Source organism: Vigna umbellata, chromosome 10, assembly GCF_029865625.1.
Source record: "Vigna umbellata cultivar VRB3 chromosome 10, Vumbellata_1.0, whole genome shotgun sequence".
Taxonomy (NCBI): Eukaryota; Viridiplantae; Streptophyta; class Magnoliopsida; order Fabales; family Fabaceae; genus Vigna; species Vigna umbellata.
The window spans coordinates 20,313,702-20,331,074 of record NC_142174.1 but is presented as its reverse complement, the minus strand read 5'-3'; the positions used below and the strand labels follow the sequence as shown (position 1 = coordinate 20,331,074).

Sequence of the window (17,373 nt, the reverse complement as noted above, 5' to 3'; positions counted from 1 at the left end):
AAACGCAACTTCACACTTTAATGTTTAAAAATCCACATTATTTCCTAGGTTCAATAAACTTCAGTCAATAGAACAAAACAATCGATATCTTTAAATTTTAGAATCATCCTCCGAAAATAAATAGTTTATGGCAATTGCACTATCTTTAAATTTACAATTATAATGGAAACTGTAGAAAATGACAAACTAAACAACAACATTTTTAGTTTAAACCATCTAAAAGTTAAGTGAGCCATTATTTACAATATAAAACCATTTACTCTCTTCTGTTAACGAATAATCCAAAACTATTCCACATGGCGAGTAATATCAATCAAAAACTTTTGGCATTTTAAATAGAAAAAAAATGGAACTGTTAAGAATTGGAAATTGTAACTAGAATTAGACATAAAAGCAAGCAGGTTAGAAGAGTTTTATGCAGAAATGATGTATAAGAAGAGAGAGAAATATGAGAAAATACTATAACACAGTTACACATGCCATGAGCACCCAAATCCTCAACAGCGACCAAACATCATGCATGCACAACAACAGCAATTAACTACCAGAATACATCTAAAATCAATCATAAAATAAAAACCTTATACTCTTCCATGCACTAACATCATTTGCAAAGAATCACAAAGACAACAATATTCTTCATCACTTTTCCTTATTCAAACTCGTGCAGATTCTTTAGAATCCAAGCCAGCCGCACTCGAAGAACTTCTCTCACATTCTTCTCTCACATGCCCCGCAGCAACAGCACCTCCAACATCACTGATGTTCCCGAATAGCAGCACCACAATTCCAGCAATGGCAGTGCAGAACGCAGCTCCGAATGAAGTCCTAATTCGCCCGGGCGCCACCGACCCCACCGTGAACCCCACGCACAACCCTGCAGCTCTCATCCAAGCATACCAGATCGAGAATGCACCTTCTTTCCCAGAGGGAGCACAGTCCAACACCAAGAGCCTCCCAAAAGCATACAGAATCCCTGTTGCTGTGCTCTGAATTGCACCAAATAACACCAAGTGACCCCATTTCCAGTGGCTGTGTCCGTAGTAGAATCCAAATCCAGATGACAAGAGAGACAGAAGGAACCCCACTATTTGCATTTTCACAGAATTCATTTTGATCACGTGCAGCAAGGGTTGTAGTACTGACAAAGAAACAAGTGGGAAAAGGAAGTAAGTTAGCCAGAAATAGAGTAAGTGCACTGGCTTAATGCAGAGTTGTCCCACTATGAAGATCACTCCCCCAGTGAAAATCGACATGGTGGTGAACGAGGAGAGGAAAACCCCTGCAAGGCCTCCGATTGCATGAGGGTACTTGAAGATGGAAAAAGGGTGGAGCCTTGAGGAGAAAGAGATGGAATCGGTGGTTCTGCTGATGGATGTGACAATGTGTAATACCCCCACAAGCCATATTAGACCACTGAATATTGAAACAACCCAAAGACTCATCACATCACGGTCGTTGTCATTGAGTTCCCGGAGCATATGGTATGTGAAGGAGGAGATTATGGCGGCTCCAAGGCATCCGGCCGCTGTGGCATGGAGTGAGAGTCTGCTGGAGACTGCTTGTCTGAGGGAGAATTGGCTTCTCTTGAGGGTCGGTCCTGTGAAACAACGGATCATGAGGCCGAGATGGTGGGTGTGAGCAGCAGTTGCAACTGTGCTGGCCGCAACAATGCCAGCAATGTAGGGAACGAAGATGGCTGTGACTTTGAAGAAGCCTGCAGGGAGGCAGAAGAAAACTCCGATTCCTGTGGCTGCTGCTGTGATGAGTTTTGGGAAATGGCCATCAAGATGGAAGGAAATGAACCCCAGAATTGGAGCAGCCAAAGCTAGACCAGTGGCCCAAGCAATCGATGTCCACTCCAAAGCGGAGAAATTTGATCCACCACCTGTTCTTATGGTGTGATTTGTGAGTTTGCTATACCTGCAATTCCACCAAATCGCACGTTTGTTAGATGTTTTACTTTAGTTTAGGTTATACTTCTTGTCATAGTCTAGTATCAACTATCAATCTATCAGATATCATCCTTGATATTCGTAGTATACATACAGTGTAAAAATACCTTTGCCTTATAAGTGCATGAACTATGTACTCCTAAATTAGCTAGTAGCATGAATTATTTACTCTTTAAATTAACCAGTAACATAATTGTTGGCTCAAATGTTGTCTTAATATGTTGGCACAGACTACAATGATCATGCACACATAATCTTCCTGCCGTTTATGGGAATGCTGTCACTGTTAAATGGAACTTTGGGAACATGCAAAGACTATTTTACATAGTAAATAGTGTGTCTCTGTTGTTTATTTGATGTGTACACAGTCTTAATCCTGTAGTGTGTACAGGATTTTGGTTTGGGAACATTGAAAAAAATCAGTTACTACTGTTTCTTAGTGGGAGCACTGTAGTTATGAAAAGATTACATGGATAAGATACAAGATATAGAAACAATTTCATGTGTCGGCACTGTTAATTGTAGTTAATTTAACTCATGAAAATTTCACCCAAAGGTCCCAAAAGGCAAGATTTAGCCTTTACGCAAAATTAAAGGTACAAACTTTCACATATAATAATACTCTGTCTTTAATGCAAAATTTGTCAATGTGTGAGTAAACAGTACAGATCTTTCAGGTAAAGAAGTGATTAGTGTTAATAGTGATTTTTAAAAAGTTAATAGAATATAATGAAGTTAAGTAATGCATATTTTACCGTTGTGGATAATACCATGGATATTTTAAAAGTTTAAAAGGTGACTGATGACTTTTGGGATGGTCCGACAAACATTTTGATACTCCCTAGGAGGAAAGCGTGGATTTTTACTCTCTCTCTTGTTTTGGCCAAGAATACAAGGGCATGGGTTTAGGGTGTTTTTTTGTTGTACACCAAAGGTCGACATGCCAACATAGTTAATAAATAGGTTTGATGTCCGATGGGTAATGAAGTGCTTTGAAAAAGGAATCTTAACTCTTGAGTAGAGTAAGAGTAAAGTAGAATTGTAAGAAAGCCACAAAGGACACGACTTTTCATGATGGTGAACTATAGTGGAACCAAACGGCTCAAAATAGTATTTTTTTAAAAAATAAAAAAATAATAATAATAATAATGGAACCCTATGCTCAGTTTGCACGCTGCCAAGTTTTTAAAATCAAAAAATAAGTCTTTTTTTTGTTCTTCTACAAAAAAATAACCCTGATGTACCATCCATGGCCACTACAGCAACCTTTTCAAAAAACTTGCTAACAGAAGCCCCAAAACACCAAAACTAGACTAGATCGAGACAACAGAAGAAAAAACAAATTTTTTGGTTAAAAAATGGCATTTGGCACTACTATAGGCAGTGAAATTGTAGATGGAAAAGGAAAAGAGTTGAAATGTTGGAAAGAATGAGCAGGAAAATGAGAAGGAGAACGAAAAAGTAGACTCACAGATGAATTTCCTTTTGTGAGCAGTGCTTGGCTGGGTGGTTTTTGGCCCATTCCTGAAGCGAATCTGTGGGGAGACGCTGTAGCTGACTGATTATGAGAGGAAACACAACAGGAACAAGCACAGTTTGAACAAAGTAGAAGCAAAACTCGTAAAGGTACCATCCCATAACTTCAAAACCTGAGGGCTTCTCCCCCACTTCCTCGTACCCATTGTAAGGCTCTCTTGCCCTCAAAATTTTCATGGCCCTGTTGTGTATGTCTGGCCTCACCGTGCCCTTTCCACCCTCTTGCACGCCCTGTGCTCCTCCCTGCCCTCCATCAGCTTCAACCGTCACCTCTTTCATCACTTTGAACACAGAAAACGAAGGCACCACAGGTGTCAGAGAGAGTAATGGCGAGAGAGAAAATAAAAAGTTGCAGAAGAGAAAGAAAGAAAGAAAGAAGAAAGAGTGTTGTGTTGTGGTTTAACAAAGGTCACACTAGTGCAAGGGACTAACTAAAGGATGAGTTTGGTTTGGTGTGCAACTGTGCACAGCTGGTCTAATGAAACTTTCTAAACGGCCCTGTTTAGTGAAAGTATATATTACTATAATTTCCCACCTCTCTTTATTTTCATCTGTCTCTAGGGAATTGATAAAATATCACCACAGTGAGACCTTACAGAAGAAGGAAACGTCGCTACAGTGCTCAGTTTTGTGTGTGGAAAAGCTTCCCATTTATATAAATTTCATTTATGAATGACACTTGGTCCCATGCAACCAATAATATCCTGCAGTTAATAATCATACCACTTATAGGAAAGCAGGTTTCTTTTACTACTCATACAATATAAAAACGTTTTATTAGTAAAATTATTTATGTACTGTAGTAAGTTTTTCAGAATGCAGATGACAGTGCTCTGAAAAAAACATAAGCATGTAATTTTTTTTAAAATGTTTTCTGCTGAATTTATGTAACCAGTAAATGTATGAGCTGATTATTGTTATTTTGACATATTGGTTATTGGATTCTCAACGGGTGGCAACAGGTTTGTTAGTTGCGAATTAAAAATAATTGTCGTTGTGTCTTACATAAAAGATTCTGTCATCTTGTGACAAATTTTACTATACAAGTTTTTAGATACTGTCCAGTTACATAGTTTAATGAATCTCACTTGATGCTTGCAGTCAATTATAATATGATTTTCTGGCAAATATAAGAAATAATGTAGTAGTTAAATGTCACCTCCTCTCTTGTTTGTTTCTACATTATAATTAAATTCTTATATTGTGGGAGACTCTTTGAATGAAAATGGAAATTGTAGTTAAATTATTTTAAATTCATTAACCTTAAATTAGTTTAGTACTGTTGCGTGTTGTCGTGTTGCGTGTTTTGTACTTTATGAACAGAAACTGACGATTAAGATGTGAGGATGAACACATGCGTGCAGGTTTACCATTAAACGGTCGAATTATTACACAGTTTACAGAGCTTACACTGATGGGTGTAGTAAATGTTTTTTTGACTTATTCAAGAGTTAGTAACATTTACAAAATTCAAGGTGGGAAGTGATTAGGTAATGCTAGAGTTTATTCGTTGCATTTAATAATTATTTTAAAAACTTTGTTAATAATAAAGCTTTTGATATTTTCACATTATTTTTTCTTTTATACTAACCTAATAACTCTCAATACTATTATTTTTATATTTTTATTTAATTTCAAATTTACTCTTTATTACATATTTTTTTTACTAAAAAAATCACATGGTGGATACGTTTTTTAATAAATTATGTAGAATTGTGCATATTCATTCTATTTATATCTATTTTTTGTTTTGTGAACTTTTATTCTTGATATTTTCTAAGTTAAAATAGTTTGAAGTTTTGAGAATACTCAACAAAATATTTGGGAGCCAATTAAATAATACTTATAGGTAAACTTAAAAGGATGTTTTTTTTTTCTAAAAAGAAATACCTTTATAATATTTGTGTTACTGTAAATATGTATTTTATAAACACCAAGCTCGGTTAAAACAAATCAGATATATAAGATTTTATGTTTTTATTTTTTATCTTGACTATTTTTAAAGTTTAGCAATACTTGTGCATGTCAAAATAAAAAAAAATATTTACAATATGTATATATTAGTATAGATTAGATACACTTATTTAAATAAAATTTTATTAAATGTTTTTTCAAGTTCACAACAAAAATTTGAAGTAAAAGACAGAATATCAATAACTATTTACTTATCATCCTTTATTAAAAGTATTACTTCATCTCTCTATATGCTGCATCATACTTTTGGACACATCTACTATTACAGTCAAACATGTCATATGTCAATGTTATACTGAATGATACTAAATAATGTATATGTATAAATATGAGAATATATATATATATATATATATATATATATATATATATATATATATATATGTATATATATATATATATATATTTCTATACTATATTAAAGGATTTTATATTTGGTGTTTCAAATTTATTTTTTAAAATAAAAATTTATTTTAAATTAAAATAATTATTTAATCAATTTTACATTATTTTAAAAATTTAACCGTTTTAATTTAATCTTTTTCTAAACTTACTCATATTTTTAATTATAACACTATTTATAAAATAAATAAAAAATATTTACAATAAAAATTTTAAAAATATATTTAAATTTAATTTTATAACAATAATAATAATTTTATTATTTTTATTATCATAAAAGAACTAAACACACGCTTAAGTTTTTACGCTTAAGATGAAATGAGAAAAACAAGTTGTTTCATAACAGTTAATTATTTTCACTATTTTTTCACCATTTTCATTAACTGCTAATTTTTATTTTTATGTTTCTCTATTTTTCGTATGTTTCTTTTGGCTAAGAGAAAATAAATAAGAGCAAAATAAAAGTAAAAATTAGAAATAAAGAAAAATAAAAGAGAAATGAATATGATCTGATTAATTAAATTAAGATAAATATATAAAGATGAATTCAGAAAGAAGTTTGTTAGTTGAAAAAAGAAAAAATATAATTTATTTGTAGGAGGAAAATAATGTAAAAATATTTTTTTAAGATAAATTAAGCTTAAAAAATAGTACTGTTTTTAATATTAAAAAATTTATTATTTCTGAAATTTATCACTGCTATTATTTTATTAATATTTTCATCATCAAATATATATTTATTATAAATTAATTTATCTACACTAATGGTAATATTAACATAAAAATGAAAACGTGATATACAAAAATAAGAAGGAGAGTAAAAGTTAGGTTGAATGTCTTTATTTTCGTTCACAATCTCAAATAGGTCTTTTGTATTTCGGCGTCTTAATTGAGCTTTTATTTTTTAAAAATTAAAACAAATACATCCCTACCGTTAAACGTTAAATTGGGTCTAACGGTGTTATTGTTAAGTTGACATGACATTGTCATATTGGTTTTTAAATGACGTGGAATTCATTATATTCTCACATTTCTTTTTTATTTTTTATTTTCAAAAGAAATTGGCAATCATCATTGTGTTGCCGTCATCTCCTCCGCCCTGCCACCGTCTTTGTCACACACATAAATCACGAAGTAGAGAAACCCTCGCGTAGTTCATCTCCTTTGCGCCATTGCTTATTTTGCAGATCGAGGAAGATGTTTTTCGAATCAGGGTTTCGCCCCTTCATTCACGGCGGCCAAGGATGGATGCCAACGGTCTCTCATTTTGCGATTTGAAGGCGCATAGATGGCTCTCTAGTGGCTTTATGTTTTTTTTTTATTTGTAGGGTTTCCATGGAGGCTTCAATGGTGTTTGGGTGGCGACATGGTTGTTGTTGCGACATGATAGCCATGGAGGCTCGCGGTTGACAGCGAGGTCGATGGTGGCATTTTACGAACTAGGGTTTATCGCGATTGGGGTTTAGGATGAGCTCTTTTTGATTTTGTGGTGTGTAGGTTTGAGCTTGATGAAGGTGATGGAGGTGTGTCGCGGCGATGCGTTGAAGAAGACAAGGATCCCAAGGATTTGTAGTGCACGAATTGCAAAGATTAATTGTCGATCAATTCTCCATCCAACGACAAAGATGAAAACTCAAAACTCGGAACCACCTTCAATAAATACCCGTATATCTCCCTCCGAAAAATCATTTGAAATCTTAAATCAAAACAAAACCCTAAATTTTCTAGTTCGATCAAAATCCTTCTCTAGAGTCTCGTTCTAGTTCTAATTCAGACTAGTAGAAAACCCTAAAAATCCTCAAAGTAGATCTATTTGAGCGCAGAAACTGTTGAGAAAATGTCTGGTCGTGGTAAGGGAGGAAAGGGATTGGGCAAGGGAGGTGCGAAGAGGCCCAGGAAAGTTCTTCGGGACAACATTTAGGGAATAACGAAACCGACGATTCGGTGATTGGCGAGAAGAGGTGGCTTGAAGAGGATCAATGGTGATCTATGAAGGGACCAGAGGAGTGCTGAAGATATTCCTGGAGAATGTGATTCGTGACGCTGTGACCTATACCAAGCACGCTAGGAGGAACGACCATGGACGTGGTGTATGCGCTGAAGAGACAGGGAAGGACTCTTTATGGTTTTGGAGGCTGATCCAATGCTTTGATGATTTCCTTTTCTTTGAAATTGTGTTGTGACATAGGTGTTACTTGCTCTCTTGAAATCCTTGTGTTGTTCTTTTAAATAGTTGAAGATGAAATTGCTGAAAATGATGATGCTGTAAAGAAGGATCCCAATTTTTTCTCAATTTTTTAATTTTAAAATAACTCAAATCCACATCATTTAGCCACATCAATTAAAAATATAGTCCAACGTGTCACGTCAAGTATACATTAAAGTCGTTAGGTCCAATTTAACGGTAAGGGTCTAATTGATACAATTTTCACAAAACAAGGACCCAATTGAGACGCCAAGAAAGAAGAGGACCTATTTGAAATTCTGAACAAAAATAAGGACCTACCGAAACATTAAACCTAAAAGTTACATAGATAATCCCAATAAAAACACCTTATTACGAGGTCTTGTTTTACTTTTTATATATTTGTTACTTTGTTTTTTTTTTCTTCGTAACTACCAAATGTAAATACACTTTAATAACTTTTATCTATATTTTCAATTTTTTTAAATTTAAAAAAATAATTTTTTTTTATTTTTATACAAATGTAACGATGTTTTTCAAATACATTATAATATATTTTCTTAATTTTAATAAAGTATTTATATATGTTTTATTTTATCATTTTTAGTTTTACATTGAATTATATATATAAACTAATAAAACTTAATAAAAATACAAATAAATAATTAACATTACCATGAGTTAAAAAAAAGTATGATAATCAAATATGTAATTATGTAATTTTGGAACGTGAGTTTTTGGTTTTGGGATTTATCATAATAATTAAAAAATTATCTTTTTTTTTTAACATTGAGAAGTGTTAGGGAGACGAGGTAATGATGTTTATTAATAACGATCTGTATCGTGAAGAAAAATGTCAGAATACCAAAGCGTTTGATGGAATAGGTGATAGGTGGGTAAACCACTTTATGATGACTCTTTTCAAAATGGTAAAATATGATAACAACATCATCGGTTGAGTTTAAACTTATTTTAGTAATGTACAGAATGACATGCTCGTCTAGATTGGTGTTCCGATCATATTAATCTAGTATCAAGGAGTTCCACTTCTTGAGAAGTGGGGTATCTCTGATACCATCAAGAAAGAGATGTTGAAGATTCTGCCAAGGAGTTGTCTGTTGTTCCTTCAATTTTATAGTTGCTTATCCCTTTGGTTTCATTGATAACAAGAAGATGAGATGCAATTCTCTATACCGATCTTGCGTTCTTGAAGATTTCCTTCTCCTTCCCTTTGTGAAATACTCTTTTGGCCTCAACCCTCCTTCTTAACTTGGCGTTCTTGTGCCTTAAGGCATCTATCTTTTCACTACTTTCATTTGTGCTTTCAGCATCGTGGGTCAAGGAGGATCATGAACCTACTTGACATCCTACTCCTTATAGACACCATGTAACACTTATTATGTTATAATATAATAATTATTGCAAAAGAACGTTAGGTTTGTAACGTTCTCTGCAACGTTTAGAAAATGTATGGCTTCAATGTTTTATTAAGCAACGTTCAATTGTTTTAAAGTTGCAACGATCATTTTCCTTTATTGCAAGGTGCTTTATGTTCTATAAATATAACAACTATTTTCATTCCAAAACACATCAAAACTATTTCTCTCATCCTCTCATTTTCTCATTCTCTCTTCTCTCTTTCCTTCTAAGAAAATTCTGGGTTTATTTTATACTCTTTTTAGAGATCCTTGCTAGTTCTAAGATCCTCAGAAATATTCTGGGAAGTTCCTGTTGTATCTTGGGAGACTTGCGTAATACAGCGATAAGTCCTTAAGGATAATGAAACTATACACCTCATGAAATACTGTTTGTCAGCTTTTCTACAACAATCTTAAGGACTTATGGCTGAAATCAACAACATGACTTTGGAGAGCCAAACCTTTGCTTTCAGAACTCGGACAGTCTTCGTGAAATCACTTCTGGACGTGTCGAAAGTTGAACTTTTCTCTAGAAAGAACTTTCAGCGTTGCCAAGAACGTGTGTCCACCCTTTTAGGCATGTAGGGAGTTGTTGCTGCTCTTTCATCTCCGAAGCTCGACCCTACTGTTCCCTCAAACTCAAAACTAGTTGAACAGTGGACCTACGTGAACAAGGTGTATGCCGACACACTTTGCTTTGTGCACTTTCTAATGATTTGTTTGATGTGTATTGTTCCTACAAGGAAGAAAAAGACATTTGAGACTCGTTGATTATCAAATACACTGCTGAAGATGTCATTAAACAAAGATTCATCATAGGAAACTACCACCATTGGGAGATGATTGAAGACAAGGACATAAAAACTCAAATCAATGAATACCACAAGCTGCTCGAAGACATCAAAGCAGAGAATATTCTTCTACCGGATGAATTTATTTTAGAACTTCTAATCGAGAAGTTGTTGCCATCTTGGATAGATTACAAACAATAGTTGAAACATAGGCACAAACAGATGTCTTTAACAGAACTCATTGCACACATAATATTGAAGATACCAACAGGAAGGAGTCTGCTACTACAAGGGCCAAAGCTTTATCTGCAAAAGCAAATATGGTAGAAGTAAGACCTGCTCCGGAAAGGTACGGACATAAACTCAATCACAAAAGAAAAAATAATTTTCTTAAATCTCATCCCAATGAATCTAAACCCACCTTTATGAAGAAAGGAAATTGTTTCGTATGTGAAAAGTTAGGCCATCATGCACCACAATTTAGGCATAGAGTAAGAACCGACAATTCTCCTAGAGCAAATATAGCCGAAGGAGATGACATTATTGTTGCAGTCATTTCTCAAGTAAATCTGATGACCAATCTGAGCAAATGGGTGGTAGACTCTAGTGCTACCAGGCATATATATGCAAACAGAAGTGCTTTTACCTCTTACACTAGTGTAGGGAATGAAGAAGAACATGTCTACCACGAAGATTCCAGGACAACTCATGTTCTGGAAAAAGGGAAAGTTCTTCTTAAGCTCACATCTGGAAAGACTCTGGCCTTGAGTGATGTGCTACATGTGCCATCAATCAGAGTTAATTTAATCTTTGTAACACTATTGGAAAAGGTGGGGGTTAAAGTTTCATTTGAGTCTGACAAGATCATTATGACAAAAAATAATGTTTTGTGGGGAAGAGATGTTGTGATCAAGGACTTTTCATTCTAAATGTTTATGAAAATATTAATGAATCAAATTCTTCTGCTTAAATTGTTGACTCGTATGATATATGGCATGCTAGATTAGGACATGTGAATTCCTTGTATGTTTTGAAATTACAACGACTAAGATTAATTAATATGCATGATAAATAGAGTAGTAAGTGTGATATATGTGTAGAATATGAAATAGCAAAGAAAACATGTTTTTCTATAGAATGCCAAACCGAACTGTTAGGGTTAATTCATATTGATCTAGCTGATTTGAAACAAACCATGTCTAGAGGAGGTAAAAATTATTTTGCGACCTTTATAGATGATTATTCTAGATACACCAAAGTTTAGTTAATCAAACATAAAGATGAAGCCTTTGATGTGTTTTTAACCTATAAAGAAGAAGTAGAAAATCAATTAAATAAGAAAATTAAGAGGATTAGATCAGATAGAGGTGGTGAGTATGTGTTGTTTAATGACTTTTGTGTTAAAGAAGAAATTATCCATGAAGTGACCTCACCATATTCACATGAGTCTAATGGAGTAGCTGAGAGAAAAAATAGAACCCTTAATAAAATGATGAATGTTATGCTTGTTAGTTTTGGTACACCTGATAACCTTTGGGGAGAACCTTGCTTACTGCATGTTTTTTACAAAATAGAATACCCCATAAGAAAATTGGTAAAACTCCTTGAGTTGTGGAAAGGCTACGAACCTAACCTTAAATATCTAATAGTGTGTGGGTGCCTAGCTAAGGTGATGTTACACGATCCTAAGAAAAGAAAAATAGGCTCCGAAACCTCTGATTGCATGATCTTAGGTTATGCTGAACATAGTGCCGCCTATAGGTTTCTAGTTGTTAAAAGTAACTTACTTGAGAGAAATTCTATAATGGAAACAAAAAATGTAGAGTTTTTTGAACATATGTTTCCCTTAAAGGTTAGTGAGATATCTCAACCTGTTAATGATAATAATAATAATGATATGATGAATGAGGATTTGAGAAGAAGTAAAAGACAAAGAAAAAAAACTTCCTTTGGAGATGACTTTTATACTTATCTTATTGATAATGATTCAACAAGCTTTGTAGAAGCTACTAGTGTTCTTGATGCAAAACAGTGGAATAAGTCCATTAGGACTGAAATTGAATCAATTCAGAAAAACAATACTTGGACTTTAGTAGATTTGTCTAAAGGAGCAAAACCCATTGGTTGTAAGTGGATCTTTAAGAAAAAATTATCACCCTAATGGATCCATAGAGAAGTATAAGGCAAGATTAGTAGCAAAAGGTTTTACCCAAAAACCCAATATAAATTACTTTGATACTTTTGCTACTGTGACTAGGATTTCCTCTATTAGAGTGTTGTTAGTTCTAGCAGCTATCCATAAACTAGTGATACATCAGATGGATGTTAAAACAACCTTTTTGAATGGTGATTTAGAGGAGGAAATTTATATGACTTAACTTGAAGGGTGTGTTATACCTGGTCAAGAGGATAAAGTATGTAAACTCTTAAAATCCTTGTATGGGTTGAACGGAATCTAGCAGATTCTCTAACAAAACCCCTGGGAAGACAAATGATATTAGAAACATCGAGGGAATTGAGACTTAAGCCACTTGCAAATAAACAAGGGATGGTAACCCAACCTTTGTGATTGGAGGTCCCATGAATAAGGTTCATATGGGTAAAAACAAGTTACTTGTTAGTTCTGATAGCACTAAATTTATTTTAATCAGTTATGTCTCTTCCTATGGTTTGTGTGTAAAAGTGCTAAAGACTGCATTATTGAGAGGCTAAACTTTGTCATTAAAATTCTATGTGGTGAAAGAATTTTAGCTTAAACAAAGTTTTTAATGATTTTCATATCCCGTATAGATGGTGTATGATTTGCAGCATACACTTGATGAAATCACCTATATGAGTGTCGAGTGGGGCCGCTTGCATGAGATCTTGGCATGATCTCTAGACCATTCATGAATATCGGGCATACACATAGCTTAGTAAGCGCAACACTGCGATAACAACAAGGATTATAGGGGTGTATTGTGATTGATAAACCTCTAACACACGTCAAGTATCTTTAGTTCATATAGTTTGCTATACCAATTACACTGTGTGTTAAGTATCTCAATCTAAGACTGCTTCATATAGCTTGCTATACCAGCTCTGATGCATTACATCCTATGAGACCTAGGATAGAAGTTTCCTATCTTTCTTTTAGTGTTTGAACTATTTGAGTCAAAGACTTTTTCTTTCAACTTCGTTTGCAATATGTGGGGGATTGTTATAAAATATTAATTATTGCAAAAAAACGTTAGGTTTGTAACGTTCTCTGCAACATTTAGAAATTTTATGGCTGCAACGTTACAATCTTTATTAAGCAATGTTCAATCGTTTTAAAGTTGCAACAATAATTTTCCTTTGTTGCAAGGTGCTTAATATGTTCTATAAATATAACAACTATTTTCATTCCAAAACACCAAAACTATTTCTTTCATCCTCTCATTTTCTCTTCTCTCTTTCCTTCTAAGAAAATTCTGGGTTTATTTTATACTTTTTTTAGAGATCCTCAAAAATATTCTGAAAAGTTCCTGTTGTATCATGGGAACTTGCGTAATACACTACGGATAAGTCCTTAAGAATAGTGAAACTACACGTCTCAGGATATACTATTTGTCAGCTTTTTTACAACATTATATGTCGATCCTATAGTGGGATCCAATTTTCTTACAGAGCCAAATATATTATATAGAGCCTTCAACTTCAAATATTCCACGCTCAAAGCTAAGTACATCATATTGTAATAAATGCAAAATGTAATTAATTTAACTTGTGCAACATATTATTTATACTATTGTTCATTATTTTACTTAAATGGATCTAATAACATGACTCAATTACCTTGCTCGAGCCTATTATATTCCTTTATTCTTAACTATAAATTGTGAATGTTAGTGAATTCTAATTAGTTAATCATACTAACATGACTAGAATGTGTTTGGACATGTTCGATATATTTTTATTATTATTTTTACTTTTATGAAAAATGTGCATTATGATTTTTTTTCAAAAAAAAGTTATACTATTTTAATAAATACTTTTATATGCTTTACATTTTTACATTACAGTATCAGTGTGTATATATATGTGTGTAAATATATATATATATATATATATAAACTAATTAAAATTAGTAAAAATATAAATAAATAATTCATGATATCATAAGTTAAAAGAAAACGAAAGAAAAAAAATATGATTCTCAAAGATGTAATTGTGGAATCTAAAATGGGAGCTTTTGTTTTGGAATTTAACACAACAGTTAAAAACGCAGACCCCACTTCTTTTTCTTACAACTTTTCCTTTTATTTAATTTTCTTACAACCACTTTCCTTCACTTTCATCTATACCAAACTTCGGGTTAAAGCAACCATTTTTCACTTATTTTCTTTCATTTTTTCCTGCCCATCAAGCTCTGCACAATTATTTCAAATGCTTGACTTTTGAGGCCAGTTTTGAACAGTTTGGTTTTATGAGGGTATAGATAACCGTACCAGACAGAGTACTACGTTGTGGTTAACCTGGTCCATCTAAGAAATTCAGTCAGAGTTTGAAATTCATGCTACTAATTCTTCTTTCCTTCCACCATAATCATGTTCCTAACCAGCATGTTTTCAGGATCAATCAACTATGAAGGAAAATTTGAGTGTCATGGGTCCTTTTGTGGGCTCTATGTTGGGGAATACGCAACATGATGCACTGTTCACTCTTAACAACCATTATTTACTATTCGATCTTAGTAGTTGGAAAGTGCATTAGTGGCCACAGCCTCATAATTTCATCTCTTAAAAATTTTGTCTGGCATGTCATACTGTCATAACTTCCTTCACAGTTGAAATATTCTGCATCAAACTGAGGTTAGATGCATGCTTAACTGATAATGATTGTTACTTTTATCTAAACATTGAAACGCGTGTGCACAAAATTATGAGAGCATGGATAATCATATAAAGTTGCATCTCTTATCACGAGTTGACGAGTGATTTGTTGAGATATTGTAAGAGGGTGTGCCAGTGGCATGTTAAGCTGATTAAAAATGAAACACACAGAACTTGGGATCAATTTTCTTGATGCACTTCACTTTTGGATTTCATTTTTCAAATATGTTAATTTCTTTGGTTTTGGTGAAGGGTCCAAAAAAGATACATGTTTCCAGAAGTTTTGAATATTGACTAATCGATACTGCATCAAACTATTTATCAGTTAGGAAGTTAGCTTGTGCTATCGTATTATTAATCACCTGTTCTGCAAGTTGTTTCCCATGTCTAATTTTGCATCATTTGCTTCAAAACTTAAGTTATTCTTTTCAGAAGCTTCAACATGATCGGTGGTTGAGTTTATTAAAATACTGTCAAGGCTTTAAGAGACACAAAACCTATTTTGATTATCTGTATGTATATCAGCGACAAAAAAAGGAAGAAGTAGTAACTATTTCTGTTTAGAAAGACGTGGTATATATTTCTGTTTAGAAAGACGTGGTATATATTGCAAAATATCTAAGTTGGTTTGGTTGTTTACGTTCGTAAGGAACGTTTGAACATTGCAACTCCAAATGGTCAATACCACTTATTCGCAAAAGTCCCGCTCAGGATCATCTACGTTTTAAGAGTAGTTTTAATCGTCCGCAAGGTACAGTTTTGGAAAGCTTCTTTACTCCTTGGAACACTCATTTTCATGCTCAACAAACAGAGCACTTCATTATCTCTAAAGATCACTCTTCTCTCGTTGTCACTTCTATTAGTATCTTGGAAGACTTGCACAATACACTACGGATAAGTCCTTAAGGATAATGATCTACACGTCTCGGAAAGTTCTTTGTTCGTGATTTTTATTCTTTTATAGTCAGCTTCTACAACAATATTAAGGACTTATATGGCTGACAACAACTCAATTTCGGAGAATCAGAATATTATTTCTGGAACTCAAACGGTCTTTGCGAAACCTTTTTCGGATGTATAAAAAATTGAAGTCTTCTTTGGTCAGAATTTTCGATGCTGGCAAGAACGTGTGTCAACCCTCTTAGACATGTACGAAGTCGCCTTTGGTCTTTCATCTTCAAAACATGACTCTAGTCTCCCTCCAAATTCGAAACAAGTTGAAGATCGAGTTCATACAATCAAGGTATGTTGACATACTTTACTTAATGCACTCTCTAACGATTTGTTCGATGTGTATTGTTCCTATAAGGAAGCGAAAGACATTTAGGATTCGTTAATTCTGAAATACACTGCTGACGATATTATTAGACAAAGGTTTATTATTGGGAATTACTATCGTTGGGAAGTGGTTGAACACAAGGACATAAAGTCGCAAATCAATGAGTATCAGAAGCTGCTCGAAGAGATCAAAGCGAAAAACATTCTTCTATCATATGAATTTGTTTCAGAGCTTCTGATCGAGAAATTGTAGCTTTCCTAAACTGATTACAAGTAACAACTAAAACATAGACACAAGCAAATGTCACTTTCAGACCTGATCACTCACATAATTATTGAAGATACCAACAAGAAATAGTGTGTTGTTGTGAGGGCCAAAACTTTGTCAGCCATGATCTATATGAGTGTCAAGTGGAGCTGCTTGCATGAGACCTTGGCATGATTTCTAGAACACTCATGAATATCGGGCACGCGCATGACCTAGTAAGTGCAATACAACAATAATAACAAGGATTGTGAGGGTGTATTGTGATTGATAAACCTTTAATACACGTCAAGTGTCCTTGGTTCATATAGCTTGCTATACCAACTACAATGTGTGTTAAGTTTCTTGATCTAATATTGGTTCATATAGTTTGTTATGCACCTTTGATGCATTACATCTTGTGAAACCCAGAATAATTTCTTTTCTATCTCTTTCATCTTTTATGTATATATACACTAGTACACTAAAGGGAAACGACAGCGGTTATTTTCATTTATATGCAGCAGTTATGCAACTGAGGCATATACAGGCGAGACAAAAAGGGGTAGGCTTTTTGCCTCGGTTCTGAACCGAAGCAAAAAGGTGTGTGATTTTGCCTCGGTTCAAATCCAACCGAGGCAGTAGAGGTTTTTTTTTTTAGAATTAAAAACTCCATTAGAATTCCACCACCATCATCATCAAAGATTCCACTACGAAGAACAAAGAGCGAGAACGAC

The 17,373-nt window shown here is 33.8% G+C and overlaps 1 protein-coding gene and 1 pseudogene across 1 annotated transcript; one reads left to right on the top strand and one right to left on the bottom strand.

Moving 5' to 3' along the window:
- Positions 1 to 429: 429 nt before the first annotated feature.
- Positions 430 to 4,015, bottom strand: LOC124833999 (uncharacterized). The gene is made up of 2 exons (XM_088101096.1): positions 3,427 to 4,015; positions 430 to 1,923 (listed from the first exon to the last, which is right to left on the bottom strand). Exons 1-2 carry the CDS (start codon positions 3,768 to 3,770, stop codon positions 657 to 659), a joined length of 1,611 nt encoding a protein of 536 aa, XP_087957222.1. The 5' UTR covers positions 3,771 to 4,015; the 3' UTR covers positions 430 to 656.
- Positions 4,016 to 7,704: 3,689 nt separating this feature from the next.
- On the top strand, positions 7,705 to 8,076 carry LOC148192141 (histone H4-like; annotated as a pseudogene).
- Positions 8,077 to 17,373: the final 9,297 nt, after the last annotated feature.

Coding starts and splice junctions, on each gene's coding strand:
- LOC124833999 (XM_088101096.1), bottom strand. CDS start 3,770: ATGAAAGAGGTGACGGTTGAAGCTGATGGAGGGCAGGGAGGAGCACAG. Junction 1,924..3,426: donor TCACAAAAGGAAATTCATCT/GTGAGTCTACTT, acceptor GTGGAATTGCAG/GTATAGCAAACTCACAAATC.